Source organism: Cucurbita maxima, unplaced genomic scaffold, assembly GCF_002738345.1.
Source record: "Cucurbita maxima cultivar Rimu unplaced genomic scaffold, Cmax_1.0 Cma_Scf00009, whole genome shotgun sequence".
Taxonomy (NCBI): Eukaryota; Viridiplantae; Streptophyta; class Magnoliopsida; order Cucurbitales; family Cucurbitaceae; genus Cucurbita; species Cucurbita maxima.
In genome coordinates, this window is record NW_019272025.1 from 6,151,769 (window position 1) to 6,175,873 (window position 24,105).

Here is a 24,105-nt window from a genome sequence, read left to right on the forward strand (position 1 = left end):
TATTATTTACCATATATAGTTTGACCGATGACTATTTACTCCAATTTACTCTATATTCATTTACCAAATATAGTTTTACCGTATATAACACCATAGCCTAACAAAAACAATAAATGAGAGTTAGGTTTGTAATAAAAATTAGTGTTTTGAAGGTGAAGTCAGACTCGAAGACTCTCGGAAGGGCAAGGCATGGCATGTTTGGAAGGCCCACTGCTGTATTACTACTACACCTAATCAAATACGTAACTATATTTAGTCAACTATAAGCTTCATCTATCCCTAATTTCCCTTTTCTTTTATGGACAACCTCATCTGTCGAACCCTCTAGACCCTTTGAAATTTTGGGTATCTCCATTCCCCTTCTTCTCTTATAAGTTATAGGTACATTCAAACTCACAATATCCTTCACAACTCTCCCTGCTTCTCTGTTTTTTCTTTTAAAGAAAAGTTATTATGGGGACTTTAGTGGGTCATGTAGCTCCCGGGTTCGGCTTCTTCATTATTGGCCTATGGCATCTTTTCAACAACATGAAGATTGAAGCCCGTAGTAGCCCTCCCAATTCCCCAGTATTTCTCTCATGGTTTCCCACTTCCAGATTCAAGTACCTAGAGCCGTTGCTCATCATGCTTGGCGCCTCAGCCTCCGTAGCCATGGAGCTCTTCATCGGGCCTCAGAGGCACCACCCCTTCGACACCGACGGCACCATCCCTTCCAACCATCTCCACAACATCGAACACTCAAACATTTCCATGACTTTCTTTGTCTTTGCTGCCTTCTCTGTTATTCTGGACCGCCTTCGTCCCAAAGCTTATTTCGAGCTGACACAGTTTCTGGGCGCCGTGGCTTTTGGGCAGGAGCTTCTCCTCTTCCACCTCCACTCCGCCGACCACAACGGCCCCGAAGGCCAATACCACATGCTTCTCCAGCTTCTGGTGCTCCTTTCTCTCGCCACAACTCTCCTAGGGATTGCTCTTCCCACTAGCTTCTTGGTGGCGTTTATCAGGTCTTTCAGCATTATTTTTCAAGGCGTCTGGCTTATGCTGATGGGCTTCACGCTTTGGACGCCCTCTCTCATATCCAAAGGTAAAAATTATTTCCTTTTCCGCAGTTGCCAAAACATAATGTGACAGCTTACAGTTTGTATTATTGCTTAAATAAAATATGTTTATAATAGGTTGCTTTATGCACTTGGAAGACGGCCACAAAGTGGTGCGGTGCGGCGGGGAGGCGCCACTTCACCGAGCAAAGTCTCTAGTCAACATTCAGTTCAGCTGGCTCTTAATCGCCCTCACCATTTTCGCTTTATCACTCCACTTGTTTCTGCTTAAACTCTACCAACAAACGCCCAAGAACCCCCAATACATTTCATTAATAACCAGCGAAGTGGAAGAAGAAACATCGAAGAACATAGACACACGTGCGAGGAGCTTTATTGAGATGGGACACAAGTTCACAGAAATGGGCATGGGAAGGTAGAAACTTTACAATAATGTAATTTGAATTATGGGTGTGTATAGTTTTGTTCATTATTGTTTTCTGAAATTTAAGCCAAAATGAAGAACACATTTGTCCACCAATTAATTACTTCCACCTTGGATTATTCTTTTAATTAATGGCATAATTAATTGAACTCCAGGAGGAAGATGGTATGACTTAACTTGAAGAATGGGTAAGTCCCAAGTAGAAGTTCCGCCACCTTGCCTTCCACTCTATTTTCACTTTCGCCCACCAACTATTTCGTACAAGCCTCACCCCAGTTGGGCTTTCCTTAATTCATTACGTAATTGATCCCATAAATATTAAATCTTTGGTTTATGGATAATTTAAAGCACTCGTGTTTGACATTTTGTTCGCTTCGTCGAGCAAACTGGATAAAACACGTTACTTGTGATGTGATGTAAAATATATAATTAATTAAATTCTAAATGGCCATCTAATTAAATTAACAAAAAAACATATATGTAGTTACTTTATTTATTATGCTTTTACGAATCTCACGATTATTTCATTTAAGTATTTAAATAATGGAAATTAAAATGAATATTAAATGGAAGTATAAGTCCCGAAACTTCTTATTTCTCAAACTATATAAATTAACAGCCTGGGGTAAGGAAAATGCAAGTCACAAGACTACCAAAGCCACGTGTCGGCCTGATACGAAGCGTGTGAAACGACGTCGCAGGAAAACCGTCTCTCCAGGTCCTTTTGGGAACTCCCCCCCCCCCCCCCCCCCCCCCCCCCCCCCCCCCCCCCCCCCCCCCCCCCCCCCCCCCCCCCCCCCCCCCCCCCCCCCCCCCCCCCCCCCCCCCCCCCCCCCCCCCCCCCCCCCCCCCCCCCCCCCCCCCCCCCCCCCCCCCCCCGGTTGATCTCCAGAACTCCGGTACTTCGCTAGGGTTCGTAGAAGCATTCAATTTTATGCCTCCAATTGCCGTTCCGATTCTAGCAGTCGTAAATGGAAAGCGCCGACCCCGATGAACCTGATAAGAAGAGGCCCCATTTGAGCTCGCTTACCCCCGCCATGGCTCGCAACTCCACCACTTCACAACCACATAATAATAGCGTAAGTCTTAACCCCCCGCCACTACTAAATTCATACTTCTCGTTTCTTTGGATAAGTAGTTCGTTTAAATAGTTTTTCAGTACTTTCCGGCAGCTATTGGATTTCTGCGTCTCCAATAGTTTGGTTTATACGCTCTGTTTTCAAGTGGAAGAAGGTTGTTTCAGAGCATGAGCCTTGAACTGAAAACCAAATAATTTATGGCGTTTGGATCATTTCCCCCACTAAAGGGTCTCAATGTCTCTATCCCCATTTAATACGCATTACTTCATTTTACACACGGTTATTCATCGTGGTTAGGTGTGTAGATATATTATTTTGTGAATTCTTGAATGTGAAACTAGGTTCTTTCAGCTTCATGACCTGAGTCTGCAGTTTCCCGCCAGGCCTCCCTATGTTATTGTATTAATCAGATAGGATGCATACTGGCCCAATAGTTCCAAGTGCAAGTTGTAAACGTACACATCTTCGAAGTTCAAACAATCGGGGCCATTTATGTAGGATGTTCTATTTGATAATGTTTTTGTTTGTAATTTTCTACGTCTACAAACCAAGCTTATTTACTAATCATTTTCTTGGTTTCTAATACTCCCATAGTCATTTTGAAATCATAACTACATTTCATAAACATTTTTATTTTTATAAAGAAGTAGTTTTCAAGAACCCATTTTTTAGATTTGAAAATTGAAAATTTGGCCAGGATTTCAAAAAAGGGTTTTTAGGAAATGAAGAACTAATAAAAGAGAGTTTGAGTAAAAGTAGCTTTATCAGCTCAATCTTGAAAAATGAAAAAGAGAAAAAACTGTCTAACAGACTTTTAAGATTTATGATTATTTGAGCTAGAAAACCATTTTGACAACATAATGATTTATTTATCTGTTTAAATATCTTTGACCATCATTCCAGGTTGATGCAACCGTCCTTCATTTCCAGAATCAAAAACTTGTCCAGCAGACTGACTCTCAAAAGCACGAGTTGCTAGATCTTGGATCCAAAATTTATCAGTTGAAGGAAAAGCAGAGTTCTTATGATGACTCATTGATTCTCATCAATCAACTCTGGAATCAGGTGATCTATATATATCCTTTTCCTTCTGAATTTTCATGTAAGCTTCCTGTTTTCTTAATGCCTATGATCTTTTTCTCTCTATTAGTTGGTTGATGATCTAGTATTTCTTGGACTACAAGCTGGAGGGGGTGGAGAGGTTGTACAAAATGTAGGACAAGGTTGCCATTCTCAAGGTACTTTTGGGTTATAGGCTTATAGCAAGTACACATAAACACCTGGCTATTGAAATGTTATCTTTACTCAGTTTCTTGTGGAAGTAGAATTGAATTTATTTTTCATTTACATTGACCAAGGTACTTTCTAGGTTCAATTCCTTCGTGTCCTGCGGAGGATATGTTTCTTTGTAGGTTGCTACTGAAGGATTCTATCGAAGTCAGACGTGATGGACAAATTGTCAACTACGTAAAAGAAGCCCTCACTACACGTCATGCATCCACCATGGAGTTGTTTAAAGTATTGGAAGATATTCTTAATACTCAAAGGGAAAAAACTGCAAACATAGTTTCTGCTTGGAGTGAGAAACGTTCACCAGAAGGTCAGAATGATTTATTTATTTAGTATAGTTAGATTGCAGTGACGTGCAGTTGCCAATAATGGGTTTGTGCTCCCCATCCACCCTCTGGATATTCGATATTCTTTTTTATTCAATAGGTTATTATCTGATGGTTAGATGTAGGAAATTCATTTTTACTTGAATGATAATTGTAGAAGCAGACATGTGACAATGCATTTATATGATCACGGGCTTTTTAGATGCTATCGTTCATTTGTCAAAGATTGATGAGATGATGAAAGAGGAGGCTAACAATCTACGAGAAATCATCGAAATTCTCCACTTGAAGGATAAAGAATATGCTGATGAGATTCAAACTTATGTTCGCAGTCATTTGATGGATCAAGCCGAGATTAAACGTCTTTCAGGTTACTGTTGAAATATTTCTTGTGATGTTGCAGTAATTGAGGACTATTATTATATTTAATCTATCTCTTATTTGAATCTGAAGAAGAGATAAAAACTCTTAATACATGGTTCATTGTGCATAATTAAGTTTTATTCTGTTGACCGTTTATGTTTTATTGTTGGTGATAGATGAGCTAGATGAGACTATGGCTGAACTTGAAGAATGTAGAAGAAAACTTGTCAGTCTTATGATGCAGAAGGATGTTACCATTGCAACGCATGCTCCCACCATGGGTGCAGTGAATGGAAGTTTATCACCCGAAAACCCTACAGAGAGAACTATAGGGTTTCGTGAATTAAAGGATTCCATCGAGGAAACTAAGGTATAGTTGATTGATTGGTCTTTCTTTCTCTCACGCATGTAGGCACCTAATGTCATCAATGATAATACAGATGCTGGCAGCTGATCGCCTTTCTGAGCTTCAAGATGCCTGGGAAGATAATGTAACCTTGTCAAACCAACTCCAAGAACTTGAGGTTTGTAATCTCTTTACTTTATAGATATTTGTGGGATAACTCTTCCATATTTACTTTTTTTTTTTTTCCATGATGCATTTTGAATATTTTATCTCTGTTCTTGAAGAATGGTTTGAAGGATGAAAAGTATGTACATTCATCACGGTTGTACATTTTACTTAATGACCAACTCCAACATTTGACTGCTGAAGTGGAGCAATATAAATCACTGGTCGAAGCTTTGCAGGTTAAATAATTTGTCTCAACTTCCATGTTATTTGATATTCACTACGATTCGAGTTCCTTTTAAAGGTTAGATTTCAGACTGACAGGTCTCAAGTCGTGAGAAGGGAGAAAGACTTGAATGCCAAATTGGAGTCTCTGGATATTGCAAGGAGCTCCATTGACAATAACAGTTCTCGGATTGAGGAGCTAGAGCATCTGCTGCAAAAAATATTGGTGGAAAAAAATGACAGAGAAATTGAAATGGAAGAGGCAGTTCAAGATTCCAGTAAGTTCATACGATATGATCTCTCTCTTCCTTTGTTATTGAAATATGTTATTTATTTGTGAAGGTGTTTCCATTCACAGCAAGAGAGGATATCAAAGGAGAATTTCATGTAATGGCATCAGCTTTATCTAAAGAAATGGGGATGATGGAATCTCAGCTAAAGCGTTGGAAGGAGACAGGCCATGAAGCAGTGACTGTACGTGAGAAAGTCCAGGCACTTGAGGCTTCGTTAATTGAGAAGGTTTGGTCTTACACTTTTATCCATCAACCATATAAGTTTAGACAAATTGATAATGTAATGATTTCCTGAGCCTTGTGCCGACCCTCCTACTATTTTGGTGACTGGTGTTAATAATATTCATGTCTTGATTTTTGGGATTGATGATATGTTAATGTTACTTGTAGGTGTTATGTTTTTATCCCAATGATGTATGATGATCTTGAGTGCTTGTTAGTCCTATTTCCTACGCGTACATACTAATTTTGAAAGAAGATAAAAGATCTTTGATTATTTTCATTCTTCTCTTCTGGCATATGGTTTGGCACTTACATATTTGTGTCTATCATCTACTTTACTTGGTGGTGTTGGCATCATTGTTTTTGAGTAAAGACGTCGTCATCATTTTTTTTTAACCATTTTTACTTTTCTTTCCTTCTTCCCTTCTTTTGGGAGGCCTGGTTATTTATCCTAGATCTCATAGTAATTTTTTTTTTCTCCCCCTTAAAGTTCCATTTACCGGAGAAGAATGAATTTCGAGGAGAGTTTGCCTGAAAACCAATTAGAACATAACAATTTGAGTTTAGAATGAACATCGTGATATCACTTCATTAATAGTCACTTTGGCTCAGAATTACAGTGAGGATATTTACAACTTTGTTTGCACATGGTGCTTTATTACCTAAATATAGAAAAGGTGGAGTTATAGTACCTAATTCTTCCTACCGAACTTCAAATTATTACAAGGACAAAGAATTAGAAAATTGCCTTGGGTTGCGTTAATCTGGGGGGTCATGTTTTTGGCTTATTGAGGTGCTTTATTTTCCTTCTTTTGTGGTTATAGTTTTTACAAGTTCCAATTGTAGTAGGGTTTTTCTTTTTCTTTTCTTTTTTTCTCCAAATTTATGTTAATGTTATTAAACAAAAGGTTTTGTTGGTTTAGTCCAATAAAGTTAGCCGCAAATGTGTGTACTTCTGAATGCTATTGGTGTAAGATATGCGGTTGTGGAAGATTTGTTTGAGAGGAAAAGAAGAATCTTTGACGATGCTTCTGTTATTTTGTTGAGCTTTTTAATTCGTATTGACATTCCTTTTCCAGTTCCCATAGTATTTATGGTTCTATTTTGATTTTTCCCAATTAGAGTAACTTTTTGTTATTCTCACCTGGTCATAGGGTGGGAGGATCTTCCTTTTCACACTTCTTATTATGATGCTCCGTCATATCTTTGATAGTTTGGACATATCATTCTTCTATATCTTTTGCAAGTATGCTTATCCGTTTGAAGTTAACCATTATTGGTTGATGATTCAGAAAAGAGAGAAAGGAAGCTTAACAGACATATGTGCACAACAAATGATGGAGATAAAATCTCTCAAGGCATTGGTTAAGTTCTCTACTCCGACCATTTCTGTTTTGTTATTCAACTTTTTAAGTGTGAGTTCTAAAGATTTTAGGCGAGTAACTTGAATATTATTGTATACCTTTGTGAGTCTTGGTCAGCATGGTCTTTCTCTGCTCCTGCTATATGATATGAAGGAATCCAATTCATGGTATTCTAATTGATATTGACCTTATTCATGCCATTATCTTCAATTGTATGCCTGTTTTAGTTGAGCCACATTTTATTTCCTCTAAAGTTGTGTCGTCATACTCATCATCATTATTTATTTCTTCTATGTAATTTTTTCTGGATTTTTGTCATGGCTGCAAAAATGGCGTTACACTTGAAGCTGGATTTTTGTCGTGGCACCCTGCAGCCACCTATTTACACACATAAGCGGGCTGGGAAAACATAAACTAATGACTAAACAGCCTCAAAGAAGAGAACAACCGGCTGTAAAAGGCTAAAAACTTCCCAAGTTAAAATTACTCTAGGGGCAAAACAAGATTACAACCATAAGTTTATTCAAGATTCTACAGAAGAAACAAGGTTTCCCTTAGAAAATCCTTAATTCACTACTGCATAAGGTGAAATCAATTCTTTTTTTGATTTTTTTTTTATTATGGAGTACGAAAGCTTGGTTTCTTTCAGCCCAAAAAAAGGAAAAAAAAGACAGATTTCTCATTTCCTCAGTACTGAATAATGCAGAAGTCCCTAGGTTGAACTTTAATTAGGGCCCAAGCCCGGGAATATCTCAGCAATTTTGAAGATATCCCATTTTAAGGCAGACGGCTAAAAGTATGCTTATTATAGTTATTATACTTATTTTAATCTTTGAGGATAAACTGAAGTTAGGACTTCAAATTTATATCCAACTTTGATGACAGAAGAATTGTACATTCACATTTTCTTTCTACTAGTGGATAGTTCACTTATTTGCTTGCATTTGGAGTGTAGGAACATGAATTTCGTTGCTGACTTTGTTCAGTAACTAATGAGGATTTCGATCCTCATAGAATAACTAACATTGATAAGTATTAATACTGCAGATTGAGAAGTTGCTAGAGGACAAACTTGAGCTGGAATTGTTTTTAGACATGTATGGACAGGAAACTTACGATGAAAGGTGCGAGAATGTTTTGTTTTACCATCATTATCAAATCATTATCGTCTTGTTGGGCATTGTGCTAAATTCATTCCATAAGCAGGGGGTGTGAAAATATAAATAAATAATTGAATATACTATAACCTCCCATCATAAACTTTTTGGTTGAGGGGTGATTTAATAGTTATCAACTAGTTCTATTTATACCAGTGAATATCTGTTTTCATTATCCACTCATTGCATGCTCCAAGTCTAGTAGGAATATCAGACATGAAGATAAGCCTCTCTGAATCCTCTCTCATTGGCGTTCACTACAAAAATGAGAAATAGGTTCAAAGGCTTTGCAAACTCTGTCCAGCCAAAATTTGAATCTAATCATTAAATGGAGAAATTATTCACTAGGATTAACGTTTCCTTTGGGCTTTGGTTAGGATTACCGGAGAGTTCTATAATTCTTGGCTTGGTCTTATCCATTTGGATTGGATCTGTTTTTTTGTATGGTTACCTGGTTTAGTTCCTCAGTTTGGACTGGCTTTTTGTATTGCCTTTTGTATTTTTCATCTTTTTTTAATGAATGCTCTGTTTCTTGTGAAAAATATCAAGTGGAGAAATAGTATTCTTTTGACAGGTTGGAAATTGACTCTTGTTCAATATATTCTCTCAAGCATCCCTATGTATTATGTCTCTTTTCAGAATGGCTTCAATAGCAAAAAATCAGGGGGACTTACTAGACAAATATTGTGGCCCGATAATTTAAATTCAAAAGGTGGCTACCTTGTAAACTGTAATATCGTAAAAAAAAAAAAAAAAAAAAGTCTCCGTCAAAGTTGGTTCGTCCATTGGAGATCATCGACACAAATATGAAGCTGTCAAAGCTCTTTATTTCACATGGCTTTGAAGAGAGACTTTTTTGGCACAAAGTTTATTGGTAGTAAATATGGTATTGTCTTGTCCATTTGCTCAAAATCCTTGCATTTCATCATTCAGCAGCAGTACCTTTTCAATTCTTTGATTACGTACAATTCTTTGATTACGTACAATTCTTTAAACGGGGAAAAAATGCATTCTTGGTTAAGAAATTACCATATAGTGGATCACTATGTAGCTGAATTATAAGCCAAGCCTTCACACCATTGTCGAAGATAGAGCAAGATCGGACTATTAGCACAAAGGTTCGTTTTCATGGAATCTAATTTCAGAAGAAATCTTGAGGATATAAATTCTCTTATTTTCTTGATTTCTTGCTAAAAACTCCATCTAGAGACAAAAGATTACGGAGTGTGTATAGCAATAGTATCATTCCTTTGGAAGTCTCCATGTTGCCAATTCTCAAACCTGTCATTCCTAAACACATGACAAAGCGTATGTTGAGGGAACTCCCAAGAAGATAAAATATTGTCGTCTCTCTCTTCCTTCTATGCTGAATACCAATGAGAGAATGTAGCAGAATATTCAGTTTCTTCTTCCCAATTGCTGCATCCTAAACAAAGAGCATTGCAACACACAAAATTTTTTCCCCCATTGCAAATTTGCGAGTTCTCCATGGAGCAACTTTCTTTATAAGAACTTTGTTTTTTTTTTTTGGGACATATGGACGGAAAGTATCAATTATGTTTTCAGTGACATTCACGGGGAGGAAGCCGAATGTTTTGCAATTAGAGTAGTAGCACATATCATTTTTTGGAAGAATTATTTTGTTGCATACAAATTGGAACTCAAAACTAGTGGGTTTTTAAGGTTGGCCAGTCGGAATTTGACACACTTTATATTAGTTGACAAGTGTATGGTACTTTTCTCCTCTAGTGTGGGTATTATGAGGTGTTCAAATTTCTAGGTCTGTTTCTTGAACAATGGACCTTGTTGGGCTTCTTTCCATTGAAGTACATGTTTTATACATATTAAACTTGGGGGACATTTGTGGTAACGATTGAACTGTTTGTGTGACTACAATGTATTGTTGTGCTGTTGTCTAATTGCTAACACATACTTTGAATTTTATTATAGAGATTTGGTGGAAATCAAAGAATCAGAACGCCGAGCTTGTTCTCAGGCTGATGTTTTAAGAAGTGCTTTGGATGAGCATAGCCTTGAACTGAGAGTGAAAGCTGCCAATGAAACTGAAGCTGCTTGTCAACAACGGCTTTCTGCTGCTGAAATTGAAATAGCGGAGTTAAGATCTCACCTTGATTCTGCTGAGAGGTTTGTCGTCGTCGTCGTCGTTGTTCTTCTTCTTCTTCTTTAGAGCAAGGAATAGTTGTTACTTATTTATATTTGTGGTTGAGGTGAGGCGTTGAGGTAAATAGGATGAAGAACACCCAAGCATATATCTAAGCCACCAACTACTTGAGTTAATCTGAGAACTGAGCACAGTAAAGCAAAATTTTGGGCAGTATGGGTTATGTTAGTGGTGCATCTGTTTCTATTATTATCTCTAGGAGACTAATGCTTGTTCACTCAGTTATTGATCTCTTGAGGACTTGAAAAATTGATGACGTTATGATGGTTGATACTTTTGGGGCATTATTGCTTGAATGAATCAACTGGGGAAAATTATTCATTTTGATAAGATGCTATTGCTACTTTTATGTTGCCAACTAGGCATGGTTTGGTCTCCAACATTTTCTTTTTGAATTATCCTTTCTAGGGACGTTTCAGATTGTTCAAAAGTATTTGCTATAATTCTTACATGCAGGGATATCTTAGAGCTTACTGAGGCCATAAAAATTAAAGATGGGGAGGCAGAGGCTTACATATCAGAAATAGAGGTGCCTTATTTTATGTTTATAGCACTCTGCTTATTGAGTTTTCTCAGTTTATCCCAGCACATGATTGCTTAACATTCTATATATTTGCATACCCCAAATCTTCCCCCACCCACCCCCATGGTTGATTTGTAAAATTACCTTCTTTTAGACTATCGGTCAAGCATATGAAGATATGCAGACTCAGAATCAGCATTTATTACAACAGGTGACGGAGAGGGATGATCTTAATATAAAGGTGTGTCTTCTGATTTACTTGCACGTTCGAATAATTAACTTTGCCTTCTAGTTTAATGATTATTCATGCTGTTGGTAGCACAACGGTAAATTGTTGTTGATCATTGGTTTATGCAGTTAGTTTCAGAAAGCGTAAAATCGAAGCAGGTTCAAAGCATTTTACAATCTGAAAAGCAGGCCTTGGGAAAACAGCTTCAACAAATTAATGCATCTCTCGAATCTCTCAGAACTAAGATCATGCTTACTGAAGATCGGGTTAGATTTTCTTTTCTTTTCTTTTCTTTTGCAAAGGATGACAATGACCTGCCTATCAATCAATATAAGGAAAGGACCTTTATTATTCTGCAGATGAAGGCCAGCCTGACTGAAGTAATTAGATGTACCCAAGAAGAAAGACATCTTACCATTAGCCTTGAAACTGCAAAGTGGGAGCTAGCTGATGCTGAGAAGGAATTGAAGTGGCTCAAGTCCGCATTTTCTTCTTCTGAGAAGGAGTTTGAGCAGACACAGCAGCAGATAACTGATACTGAAGTAGAATTGCAGAGCGAAAGGTATGTTTTAGGAGTATTTTCAGGTGTAAGTCCACTAATTTTATGTGAAAGGAAGTAATGTCATCTTCATTCTTTCCTAGTTCAAGACACGGTAGAAAACCATTATTTCCTTGGGCAAGTGCCAGCAGCTGCATCTGTAGCATTTGCAATAGTATAGTTGTTTTTCTTTGGAGGATCGTCTGACAGAGAATACTAGTAGAGTATAATATCACGTCAATTTTCCTGTATAGGAGTTGATCAATCTGTGGATTCGTGTATGCAAAAATATGTTACTGATAGCTTCCTAACCAATTAAATAAAATTTTACCCAGATCGTATACTGCATAGGTTTCAAGTACACATGTTTATTGTATGACTGCAGCGATGCAAGCTTCATATGTGCCTCTAACTGAAAAATCATTTCCAACAGAAGTTCCAGGGAGAAACTTGAGGAAGAGTTAAGGGAATTGAATAGTAAGGTGGCCAAGTTGACTTCTGAAACTGGAGAGGCTGCTATAAAGAAATTGCAGGATGAAATTAATGCTTGTAAAACTATTCTGAAGTGCAGCATTTGTAATGATCATCCAAAGGAGGTAAGATTTCATATAGATTGTTACAAATATGGACTTTTTGGGGATGTCTTTTCCTGATGATTTACTGATATCTACTTATGATTTTGGCAGGTTGTAATTGTGAAGTGTTATCATCTATTCTGCAGTTCATGCATTCAGCAAAGAATTGAACGCCGGAATCGCAAGTGCCCTGCTTGTGGAACTGCATTTGGTCAAAATGATGTTCGGTGTGTAAAAATATGAATCTGTACAAGTTGAATGGATGCAATTAGAGAGCTTATTCTCGTTTTTTCACTATGGCTGGTACGTATTAGTTTTGAATAGTATTGTGCGCCTTAGAAAAGCAAAATACAAGAAATAAAATTAGGGATTTTAAACTTGCTTTTAACAGTTTTTTTCACTGGGTAATGTGATAAATGTAAGGGACAATAGCACAGTATTGAAGAGATAAAAAAGAGTATTCTTTAAATGGATGGGGTTTCCAAGGGAAATTTTTGTAATTAATTGGCCTTTCTAAATTCTTAACCCTAATCTAAAAAGATTATCAACTAGAAAGATTAGCGTCTGAACCTGCTAAATCTAACGGGCAACCAGTGAAAATTGGTCGTTTTGCGGCCACTCCTGCAACAATGTTCCACATGATATACGACACTACGACTAGGGAGGACAGTCAGAGGCAACGAGGGATCAAGAGAAGATACTTTCGGAGATCAGGGAGGCTAACTGGGAGAGAGAATAGTGAGTTAAAGTCGCCCGAATAAATGGTTTTCACTATACATTTATAAAAAAAGTTCCAATCTTGGAGAAACTGCCGGAATTCACTATCATACACGGCATAAAAAGCTTCTCTTGGACTACCATCGTATAATGGATGAAACTGGAGGCCTTAAAGATGACCTAAGGAAATTGTCAAAATCGAACCCCGCCCCTCATAGGATCCAGTGAAAGGGTACGACTATCATTCACCAGCAAAGCATCAATAGACATCCATTCCAAGAAATATATCATATTTTTTAGCGAAACATGAATACAGAAGTCAACTTCTATATATCGACAAAGAGTGCCCATTCGGACCTTAGCAGGCTATCTGAGCTTTTCCCTCTGTCGTAAAAGTGCAGCACTTGACAAACTCAGAACTACAAACACCCAATGCACTTCAGCAGTTTTCACCTTGGCGGATTGCTCCCCTGCTGTTGTGTGCCAGCTACAGATGTAGGCGAAAATGGATCATAAACTTGCTGCCCACCGGAAATGGGAGGTGGCCTACCAGAAACAAACGTCAGATTGCTACTGTACTGTGGGGGAGTAAAGCGGACTTCAGGCCGAGGAGGTCGCATGGGGAAACATTGTTCAAGTTGCATGGCGTTCCCGGGTCTGTGAGTAAAATTCCCTGGCAAGTTTGGCATTTGCATTTGCATTTGCATGGCTGGACTAAAGTTTCTTTGTTGCAGTTGTGTTCGAGGACCTTGATCGAGAAAAGCAGGAATTGTAGCTGAGACCTGCATGCCAATAGGATTTGAAGCTACCTCTTGAATTTGACGATTACCTATCTGGCTGCCAGCTTGGGGTCCGGGAAAGGGTTGATTGGCAGCTCTCACAAAATTTGGGGCTGCTGGATGGAAAGATGGTGCCCCAGATGCAGGCTGTTGCAATGTAGGTACGGTAGGTGTGCTTTGAATGTTTAAATTCAGAATTGTTTGAGGAGATGGATTTTGTGGACCACGTGGTTGGAATGTAAAATTGCTGGTATTGGTAGGTGGTGTAGGAGGGGTTGAAGCAGATCCAGAAATGAAGTTACCAGCAGGATTATGTGCTGCAAATGGTGGGCGATGCCCCATCTGGGGTGACGGAATTGGAGGTGTTATAGGGTGATTTTTATGTATACTCATGGCTTGGGGGGTGGGCGGCCCAGAAGTATAAGACGCATATCCATCCACATTGGCTACTGCTGCATTTCCAGGTGCTGTGCCAGAAGAATTAACACCCTGCGGTGGAGCTGCACGAGGCAGAAAGGGTGGGGCAATCGATAGAGCCATCTGCCCCATGTTATTTGGACCCATAGACGCTGAGCTGCCAACTGCGGGACCAGAAAAACCAGTAGAAACTATGCTAGGTGCTAATGGACGGTCAGGCCGTGGTCCAGGAGGAATGCTACCAAGAACAAGTTGAGGCAAAGCTGAGGGAATTGATGATCCTGGCATATTCGGGAGTGGTCCTGAAGGTAATTGACCACTACCAGTGAAGTTTGGATTTGAGACATTAGAAGGAACCAATGAGGGGCGTTGAATTGTCAAAGCATTTACTCTGGGTTGGCCAACGTGACTGGTTTGAGTCATGAAAGGTTGCTGCAATTCCTGTTTAGGAAACTGCTGTCTTGGAGGAGGAACAGGAGGGCCCCGGAAAGCTGGATTGAAAGCAACTGGAGCAGGTGGACGAGAAAATGATGACGGAGGATCTTGTGGGGAAATAAATGCAGGAGCAGGCGGTAAATTGTGAGAAGGCCATGCACTAGAATAACGAAACTGGCCTTGCATCGGAGTTGATGCATAAACTTGTAGTTGATGCATAACCCCCTGGTTCGGCACAGGAGTCTGCCCCATATTTGAGACTGTAGTACCCTCGGCTCGGCTGGAAGAACTTTCCTCCGTAGAAACCAAGTCGGACAATGTGGAGCCAGTGGCCAGATTTCCCTATGAGACGAAGGCAATGAGTTATAAATAATGAGAAAACATTGTCTAAAATAGATGAAAACCGTGGAGATCTGTTTTTTTTCTTGAAGCAAATGACTAACCGATATTGAGGTGATTAGGAGTTCAATAACAGAAATTGCAGCATCAATCTTATCAAATGTATCAGCTGACATGCAAACGTACAGCTCTTCATAAGCGTTCTGAGTTTCGTGTACATCAGTTGGTTTAATTTCGTCCTGTAAGAATAAGGGAAGGTGGGGGAAGCAAAAAGAGTAAAAATATTGTCATTTCCCCAGATTCTAAAAATATGGTCCTTTGGCTTTACTTTGCAGTATAGGACATACTATGACTTTCATTTCATCAGAAAAATATTTTTGACTTTCATGATATAAGGGTTCACCTTTTCACCTGTCCCTGCTTTAATACCGCAAATTCGTATTTTGGCTCCAGTCTCCTGACATATTTAGTGAAGGAAATATCTATTAAAAGTTTATGAAACAGAGATAATCTTCAGTACAACATCTCATAATCTAAAATGATCTTTTTTACCTTTTCTAATCGCTTTTGATTTTCACCACTGGGGCCATATATTAAGCCAATAAAGTTGTAACCAGGATATTCTTTAACCTACGAGGTAAATTCCATATGATCAGGGAAACAATAGCTTAAACTGGTCTACAAAAACTACATAAACGGAGGGAACTCAGAACGAATGAGCAAAAAACTCCAATGCACTGGAGCATTTTAAACATCACATTAGAGAAGATGAGTATGAGATCTCTCCGTTACTTCTGCACCTCCTCAGAAGGTAGAATTCTTAACTTTAACATGAAATAAGTTCACTAAATTCGCAATATATAGATTCCATTTGGCGAAGGAAAATATTTCCTAGCATGATGGGATTTTATATATGAAGTGAATGACCCTCATGTAGTAGGGGGCATTAAAAGATCATGATTGACTTGTGAAAACGAGAAATACAGTGCTATAATTAGATACCCTTCCTGCTACTTTCTTGTAATTTTCCATTTCATCAACGAAAATTTTCTTTTTCCTTCAAAGAAAAAAAAAAAAAAAAAAAAAANCAACGAAAATTTTCTTTTTCCTTCAAAAAAAAAAAAAAAAAAAAAAAAAAATCATTCCAAGTCTCATCCTATGTGAAATAGGAAAAGTTATGATCGAGACATAAAACATGGTTATCTTTGAGTGACAGCATGATTAAGTTCGTATGTTTCTAGTTTCCTTGAGGAACAGAGTGAATAAAATAAAAGGTTAATATATTCACTAACCACAGAAGAAAAGTAATCCAAGACCAATCTTACCGGGAGAGGTAAGCTGTCCTCTTTCAACAAGGGCCTATAATCAGGAGGGGCCTTATAACTTGGATTCAGTTTTAGTATTTCACCTGTATCAGCAATAAAATTTCTACAGATAACATCAAGAATTCAATTCGAGGACATAATAAAAACAAGTCGCTAACTAAGTATACCAATAACTTCACGTTTTTCAAGTTCCAAAAGTTCATTGTTCAGCGCCTGTATATTCTGAAGAAGGCATACATCAAAATCATACAAAAATAATGACAGTTATACATTTATTAGTTCTTATTTTCTTAAAACAACAGTTCCATTATCCAAAAAAAAAACAACAGTTCCATAGGAGATAATAGGAGCTCTGAACTTGCCTTATTATTCCCTTGAGGTCCAGGGGAATTATCATCCACCTTCTCAGCTTCAGAAACTTGTGTCTTTGGAACCTCCAAAGTTCCAGATTTAAGGAGTTCCCTGATTTGTTCCAATCGAGTCTGCTCAAAATATGTATAACCATAGAGGCAGTTATGTCACTAAGTAGCACTTGGAATGGGAATCTTCCATGCGAAACAGTCACACAGAAGACTGAGCAGGAAATTATCCCAGATAATACATCAAATAAACCAACCCCCATATTGACAGTGATGCGTTGCACTTCAAAAGCTCACAGAATAAACAAGATGAAGGGGGGAAATACACGTTTTCTATTGATTATGAAATATGACTTCAACACATGCCAATGATACACGAAAAAGTGCGGCGGGGTGAAGACAAAGAGTAGAAATCCACAAATACCTGATAAGCTATGAGCCTCCCCCTTCTGACAGCAGTATCCTGTGTTAAATCAGGACCCCACTTTGTATTTCTTTGGGTCTGTTTCACATTTTCTCCATTAGCGGATTCATTCCCTCCCAACTTTTTGTTCACTCGGAAGATGGGAACCAAAGACCCTGAAAGTTTGTTTTTTGGTATAACAAACCCAGTCTTTGCTGCAAACATGGAAACCTTTTGGCTTCCCATAGGTGCAGCAGAAGTAACAGTTGCTCCAGACATCTTTGCACTACTAGACTCGATACAAGATGCCTTTTCAACCTCTGCACTCATATTCTTCTCCAATCACCTTAAGAACATATGATATAAAACATATATGAGAAATCAACTGGTAAATATAACCTTGAAATTTTCATTTACACTCTTTTGTGTAAAGAATTCCCGAACAACATAGATCAAATGAACAAGAAATTTGTATGACCCTGTGTATAATAATATTTTATAACAGTTCATAGAATGACATGTGGTAAATAGCAAGGGGATATCAGTTCATGGAAAGATCAGACATGGCGAAAATGTGAAACAGACCCAAAGAAAACATTTCTTCTGCAAGGGGATATCAGTTCATGGGTAAGTTTTTAATTAACTGAGGTAACTTAACCACAATTCTTTACAGAAGAAATGTTCTATTCATTTGACAATCGGTCAGTAAAAGGGACCTCTTGGAACCAAATTCTATATAGCAATATCCAACATTCACGGATATTAAAAAGACAATGACTTGGCTATTACATGAAACATGATCTCAAACTCTTTTGTCTAACTAGAACACGTTAACAAGACTGGAACAACACTCAACTGTGCTTTGATTAACAGCAAAAGACTGTTCTTGTACACATAGCACAAATAAAATTATAATCACATTTGAGACATTTCTCTAGAACGCCATAATCTTTCTGATCGTGATTCATGAAGTTAGCAAATGTTATATTTACAAGAAAACACCTCCACCTCTCAGATTGCAAATCTTAGCTGCTGGTCTCAAAGACAACGAAATTAGAAATTAGAAATTGCTTCAAATTTTCTTGCTCCCAATGGAATTACATAGCTTAACAAGAAATGCTGGTGCAAAATACAACTTTGTTGCTTATTTTGGAGTTGCACTGTGTAGAATGGAGTTAACAGTAAACTCCATTTTGCTTTGCATACCCAAAATCATCTCAACAACGAAACGAAAGCCATGCGAAAGAGATGAAATTACCTGAACCACTATCTTCTTCAGAACTGAACGCACGCTGGAGAATTGCCGCACATAACCAAGTTCTCTGGGAATGGCTTCAGACGGAACACGGTGTCTCCCGTCCGGCGTCCGGTATGCGGTTCCTTTGTTTTCAGCTCATTGGGCCGACCCGGTTAAGTTCCAACGCCATTGGGCCTTATCGCAGAGAATTCTTGGCCCAATAAAATTCGGACCGAAGTTCATTTAATTTCATCCTATATTTTCTTAAGAACCTTTAATATTATAACACATACATTAATAAACCAAAACTTTATAATTTTTTACTTAAAAAATTATTGAATTATTGAGATTAAATTTTAAAAAATGGCACCAATAGAATAAATACGAAGATGCGAATATTATAAAATAATGGGAAACAATGTAAGAGATGTTAACAAAATTTTGCAACTTCTCTTTTGGCATACACCATTAATGTTCTGAACTATTCCTATAAATAATTAATGAAATCGTGACAAATAATAGAAATACTACTACCATAAATAATTTTACCTTACATCATGAATGCTCGTACATTATTAATAATGATATGTCGCTTTCTTTCCTTCAAATTTCAAACGCTCCATTTTCGAAATAAAAAATGGTAGAAAATAACAAGATTTTGTATATTTATATTTGTTCTCAGAAACATAAATATGTTTTAGTATTTCCCAAAAAAAAAAAAAAAAAAAAAATTGTAGCGGGACCCACTTCGATAAAAAAAAAAGAGAATAAATGTAATTTATTTTTTGCATAATTTTGTTGAGTATTTTAAAAACATAATTTTAAATATAAAAGGAAATATGTAATCACTTTAAAAGTATATTTAAATGCATACGATAAGTATAATTTAGAAGTTTGATTACCTAAATTAAATATACTCATAAAAAAGTCTTAAGAAATTAATTTATTGAGAAGGGATAAAAATGTAATTTTAAACTCCAGATCTCATTTTATTTTCACTAAAATGTAATATACCATTTCTCGATGGTCCTTTCTTGTTTGCATACTTTGAGGATTAGGCTTCCAATTATGGAACCCAAACATTGTAGTAAAAAATAATAAATACTTTGTTTTTTAAATTTTGTTTATTTTAATTTTCTTAATATTTAATTCTTAACCAAATTCTAAAAGGTAGAACAAAAAAAATTTAAAAGAATGAATTTTGAGCCTATCTTCCGTTAAACGTAAAGAAATTTATAAATAGAAGTAATGTTTATAATATGAAAATTTAAAATTGTTATTAATTACAATACCACCTTTTTTGGTTGTTGTAAGTTGGAAAGTTAAGTTGCAGCTTACAATATTATGATATTGATAACTCAGATTATTAATTAACTCAACTTTACATCGCCTTACCTATCTCTATGCGTCTATACATACATTTTGCTTCATTTCGGCTATATAGTACCACCTCCATGTGCCTTTCAAACCTAACAATCACATAAATTAAAAGAAAAAAAAAAATCATTAATGATGCCAACGGTTGTCGGCATCAAAATCTTAATACACTACTTTTAAGTTGTAGCTTTGGTCCGAAGACCTGCCTTGGCCAACAGCTGAAGGGCCAAAATAGACCGATGCCCCCACACCCCTTGGCACCCCATACAAACCCGGACGCCCTAAATGTCTTCAAGAACTCAGCGGAATAACCAACCCGCATCACTCGATAATGTCATAGAACAGAACCCACAGGTAGAGGGCATCACAATATGACACTCTTTTTCATAATTGTGAGATCCCATATCACTATATGCAAATAGTATCATAGTTGGACTCCACGCGATGGGCCAGCGAAGAGACTAAACCCCGAAGGGAGGTAGATTGTGAGATCACACGTCCGTTAAGGGTTATATATAATCGGATTAAGTATAATGGGGTTGGCATCCCCATGGTGTTTAATAGGAACCTCTTCCGGAAGGAATTGATTATGAAAGTGAGGGAGGCTTAAGAATATGGCCAAAAATATGGAGGTAGGGTGGGCAGTCCAATAATATAATTACAATGCAATATATTATGAGTGGGTGTAATAACTGCTAAACCAACCACCCACTTCCTTTATTTCCCATCCGCCATATCACACACCATAAAGCCCCCACTCCCCTTCCTCCCCATCCATTCTGCCGCGCATTGCCATCCCTCCCAACCAAAATCATGGCCTCCAAATCCTCTTCAACTAATTATACGGCTCTCATCTCATGCGCCATCGCGCTCCTTTTTGTGGGGTTTGTGAGCTCCAACGTAGACCAGGACAGGGCAGAGTGCGCGGACCAGGTGGTTGGGCTGGCCACTTGCTTGCCGTACGTGGGCGGGGAGGCGAGAGCACCGACGCCGGACTGTTGCAGTGGGCTCAAGGTTGTGCTTGAGAAGAGTAAGAAATGTCTTTGTGTGTTGATAAAGGACCGTAATGATCCAAGCCTGGGACTTAAAGTTAATCTTACGCTTGCTCTTGGACTGCCAAATGCATGCCATGCCCCTGCCAACATCCAAGACTGCATCGGTATATTTCATCGTTATTATTCCTGTGGCTTTAGTTTGAATTTTGATGCACAATTAATCCGAAAATTAAACATAATATACAAGTTTATGTATTCTTGTTTTTGGTAATTGAGTATGTGGGTTATAGGGCTTCTCCATCTGTCGCCCAACTCCCAAGATGCTAAGGATTTTATGGGCTCCAAGGGAGCTAACACTACAGCCGCACCTGCTACTGCTGGTAATCCATATTTGTGTTTATCTCTTAATTATTTATTAAAGCGTATTTCTAAATGTTTATTAAAATAATGGTTTGCAGCGCCTGGGAATTCCACCCAAACTCCCATGGAGAAAGGTAGCGGAATGAGGAATCAATGGTTGGGTGCGGAGATGTTCATTGCGTTTCTCACTTCATCGCTTCTATTCACTTGTGTTTGGTAGTTCTATTTTAACCTTTTGTTCTTCCCTAATGTCCCAAAAATGTGAACCATCATATATGTGCTAAACTAATTGAAGTATGATTAAATGGTTAAAAGTTTTATTCTCATGGAGTTACAAATGTATATTTATATAAGGAACTGGCCTAGGATTTATCATCTCTCCTTCATAAATTAAGTTGAAAAACAACTAAATCGGACTCACTAAGGGTCTCCTAGGTTGTAGGCGTGCATAACGCACAACCCATTTGACAAACAGCCGTAATTCCTTTCTTCTCACAACCGACTATCTACTGTCTCGTCTCAAAGTTCGAGTGTTTTGCCTTCATCTTCATCTTATTTTACCCCCCTCCTTCTAAACATCTAAAATTACTCTTTAACAACTTTCATTTTAAAAAAAAAAAAAATCCTACCCATTCTCCAGTTTATTACTAAAAGTAAATAAATTATAATTTTATTATTACTTCCTACCATAAAAAAATGAAATTGGAAAGAAGCGGACATAAATGAAAAAATAGGGTTTCAAATTTATAATTAGTATTTAACAATTTAGTCCTGACGGGAAACACGACCAAGGAATGAGCTAAAGCGGAAGATAGGAGTGATTAGGCGGTGAATAAAGACCAGATCTTTGGGTAAGCATTTGTCAATCTGGATCAATGAGAATCAAGCAAACGAGTTTATCCTATTCTCGTCTCCCCAAATCTCTGTCACCCCGCACCGCCATTGCTGTAGCCCCATACAAATCCCTACACCATTCACCACCTCAAATCCCCTCTTCAAACAACTGAAGAAGAAGACCCATGGCGGCTCCCACCACAAATTCTCATCTGGGTGTAATATTTTTCACCTCCTTCGTCTTCTTGGCCGCACTTCCTTCGGTCCCTGTAGCAGCACCCGATGCTCCCACTGTCTATGATATCCTCCCCCAATATGGGCTTCCCAGTGGCCTTTTACCTGACTCCGTCATCGATTACACCCTCTCATCCGATGGTCAATTTGTCGTTCACTTGGCCAAACCCTGCTACGTTGAGTTCGATTACTTGGTTTATTACCACAACACCATCACGGGGAAGCTTCAATACGGCTCCATCACTCATCTGGACGGTATCGAGGTTCAGAAATTGTTCCTGTGGTTCGACGTGAAGGAAATCAGAGTCGATTTGCCGCCTTCTCATAACATCTACTTCCAGGTTGGGTTTATCAACAAGAAACTCGACGCAGACCAGTTCAAGACCGTCCACTCGTGCCAGGACAATGGTTTGGGCTCTTGCCTTGCCTCCTGGAAACGGATTCTTGAGGTATATTCGATTATAATTTGCATTTTCCCCCTTTATCTCTATACTTTAGAATCTAATTTGGGGCTATTATCTTTCCTGATTATCATAAACTTATGGGTGTCCGTTAGTAATCGCTCCGCTCTGTTCATGCTTTCAACTCTATAATTGCGGTACTTTTACCGTTGTTCTATTCCGTAGAGAAAAATCTGTTGGACAGTACTTTGTTAAAAAGTGTGATAGATTCTGTGAAGTTTGAAGAAATCTTGCTTTTAAAGCATGATGCCATGTACGAACTCGACTGCTAGAAGGACAAGCTCAAGGGAACATGGTCATCACTGGGCTTTCCCTTCCAAGTTCCCCTCTAGATTTTAAAACTCTCTCTCCCACTATTAGGAAAAGTTTCCACACTCTCTTATAAGGAATGGTTTGTTCTCCTTTCCAACCGTGGGATCTCACAATTCACCGCCCTCTCTGACACATTGCCTAGTGTCGATACCATTTGTAACGCTCCAAGCCCACTGCTAATAGATATTGTCTGGTTTGACTTGTTACGCTGTCAACCTCACGGTTTTAAAACGCGTCTATTTGGGAGAGATTTTCAACACCTATCTAAGGAATGTTTCGTTCCCCTCTCCAACCGATATGGATAGCTAGCAGTGGGTTTGGGCTGTTACAGATGGTATCAGAGCCAAATACCAGGCAGTGTGCTAGCGAGGACGTTGGGCCTCCAAGGGGTGGATTGTGAGATCCCACATCGGTTGGAGAGAGGAACGAAACATTCCTTGTATGGGTGTGAAAAACCTCTCTTTAGTAGACGCGTTTTAAAATCGTGAGGCTGACGGCGGTACGTGATAGCCAAAACAGACAATATTTGTTAGTAGTGGTCGTTGTATCTAGAAGAGAAAGGATATGCAAAAAGGAGAGTGGAATGTACACAAATGACCAAAAGAATCAAACCATTTGAATTCGTGTGCTATAAGAAAGTTTATGATCATTAGCTTTACCATCATTAGCTCCTATGTTTCTGTTTCAAATTCTGCCTGGGTAACTTTTTCCAGTGAACATAGTTATTTTGGCCGCCTGATATTCCAATATGCTAGTCTCAGTGCTCTCTCTGTTTCTATGACTTATTGCAAGTTTCAAGAATGGTACAGAGTGTGTGTTTTGGAGAGTAATTCTTCATATGCCAATACTTTTTCATTGCTGCTCACAGCTCCCAACACCAATAGATGACATCCAGATGCTGATCACTGAGTAGCTCGCTGTCAGTTGTCCAAGCTCTTGAAGTTCTTCGGTTGCTGCCTTATCTAAATTAGCCGAAGAAATATAGATGTTTTAAGGTATCTGGTCTCAGTTTAGACGCCAAAATATCAATGTCTATCTTTGAAGACCCATGATATGATATGACTGTGTTAATATTATATTAGATTAGATTAGATGAGTCTTCTCAGTTTGATCCTTAAAAAAGTGCCTAAAACTTTGGCATTTCAGGTATTATGAATGAGAT

The 24,105-nt window shown here is 38.2% G+C and overlaps 5 protein-coding genes across 9 annotated transcripts; 4 read left to right on the forward strand and 1 right to left on the reverse strand.

Annotated features, from left to right (window-relative positions):
* The first annotated feature begins 317 nt into the window (after positions 1–317).
* Positions 318–1,578, forward strand: LOC111484363 (transmembrane protein 45A-like). 2 transcript variants are annotated; one of them, XM_023130917.1, is made up of 3 exons: positions 318–1,084; positions 1,176–1,460; positions 1,494–1,576. In XM_023130917.1, exons 1-3 carry the CDS (start codon positions 454–456, stop codon positions 1,499–1,501), a joined length of 924 nt encoding a protein of 307 aa, XP_022986685.1. In that variant the 5' UTR covers positions 318–453; the 3' UTR covers positions 1,502–1,576. The 2 variants fall into 2 exon arrangements, with proteins under 2 accessions (XP_022986685.1, XP_022986684.1); XM_023130916.1 differs by having other exon boundaries at positions 319–1,084; positions 1,176–1,578.
* Positions 1,579–2,350: 772 nt separating this feature from the next.
* Positions 2,351–12,736, forward strand: LOC111484359 (E3 ubiquitin-protein ligase BRE1-like 2). 2 transcript variants are annotated; one of them, XM_023130911.1, is made up of 19 exons: positions 2,351–2,561; positions 3,465–3,626; positions 3,712–3,799; positions 3,931–4,161; positions 4,380–4,547; positions 4,717–4,910; positions 4,981–5,064; positions 5,171–5,290; positions 5,368–5,554; positions 5,635–5,795; positions 7,084–7,155; positions 8,203–8,279; positions 10,263–10,457; positions 10,951–11,023; positions 11,172–11,258; positions 11,375–11,512; positions 11,606–11,808; positions 12,218–12,380; positions 12,471–12,736. In XM_023130911.1, the coding sequence occupies exons 1-19, from the start codon at positions 2,454–2,456 to the stop codon at positions 12,600–12,602; spliced, it is 2,643 nt and encodes an 880-aa protein (XP_022986679.1). In that variant the 5' UTR covers positions 2,351–2,453; the 3' UTR covers positions 12,603–12,736. The 2 variants fall into 2 exon arrangements, with proteins under 2 accessions (XP_022986679.1, XP_022986680.1); XM_023130912.1 differs by having other exon boundaries at positions 11,229–11,258.
* A 560-nt stretch (positions 12,737–13,296) lies between these two features.
* LOC111484361 (splicing factor 1-like) lies at positions 13,297–18,522 on the reverse strand. Of its 2 annotated transcripts, none has more exons than XM_023130914.1 (9): positions 18,392–18,522; positions 17,155–17,479; positions 16,734–16,853; positions 16,539–16,584; positions 16,372–16,454; positions 15,599–15,676; positions 15,450–15,503; positions 15,151–15,285; positions 13,297–15,049 (listed from the first exon to the last, which is right to left on the reverse strand). In XM_023130914.1, exons 2-9 carry the CDS (start codon positions 17,461–17,463, stop codon positions 13,526–13,528), a joined length of 2,349 nt encoding a protein of 782 aa, XP_022986682.1. In that variant the 5' UTR covers positions 17,464–17,479; positions 18,392–18,522; the 3' UTR covers positions 13,297–13,525. The 2 variants fall into 2 exon arrangements, with proteins under 2 accessions (XP_022986682.1, XP_022986681.1); XM_023130913.1 differs by having other exon boundaries at positions 16,539–16,593.
* Positions 18,523–20,393: 1,871 nt separating this feature from the next.
* On the forward strand, positions 20,394–21,424 carry LOC111484364 (protein YLS3-like). Of its 2 annotated transcripts, none has more exons than XM_023130919.1 (3): positions 20,394–20,906; positions 21,033–21,115; positions 21,200–21,424. In XM_023130919.1, the coding sequence occupies exons 1-3, from the start codon at positions 20,561–20,563 to the stop codon at positions 21,320–21,322; spliced, it is 552 nt and encodes a 183-aa protein (XP_022986687.1). In that variant the 5' UTR covers positions 20,394–20,560; the 3' UTR covers positions 21,323–21,424. The 2 variants fall into 2 exon arrangements, with proteins under 2 accessions (XP_022986687.1, XP_022986686.1); XM_023130918.1 differs by having other exon boundaries at positions 20,408–20,906; positions 21,033–21,122; positions 21,201–21,424.
* Positions 21,425–21,955: 531 nt separating this feature from the next.
* On the forward strand, positions 21,956–24,058 carry LOC111484366. The gene is made up of 2 exons (XM_023130920.1): positions 21,956–22,619; positions 23,812–24,058. The coding sequence occupies exons 1-2, from the start codon at positions 22,122–22,124 to the stop codon at positions 23,854–23,856; spliced, it is 543 nt and encodes a 180-aa protein (XP_022986688.1). The 5' UTR covers positions 21,956–22,121; the 3' UTR covers positions 23,857–24,058.
* Positions 24,059–24,105: the final 47 nt, after the last annotated feature.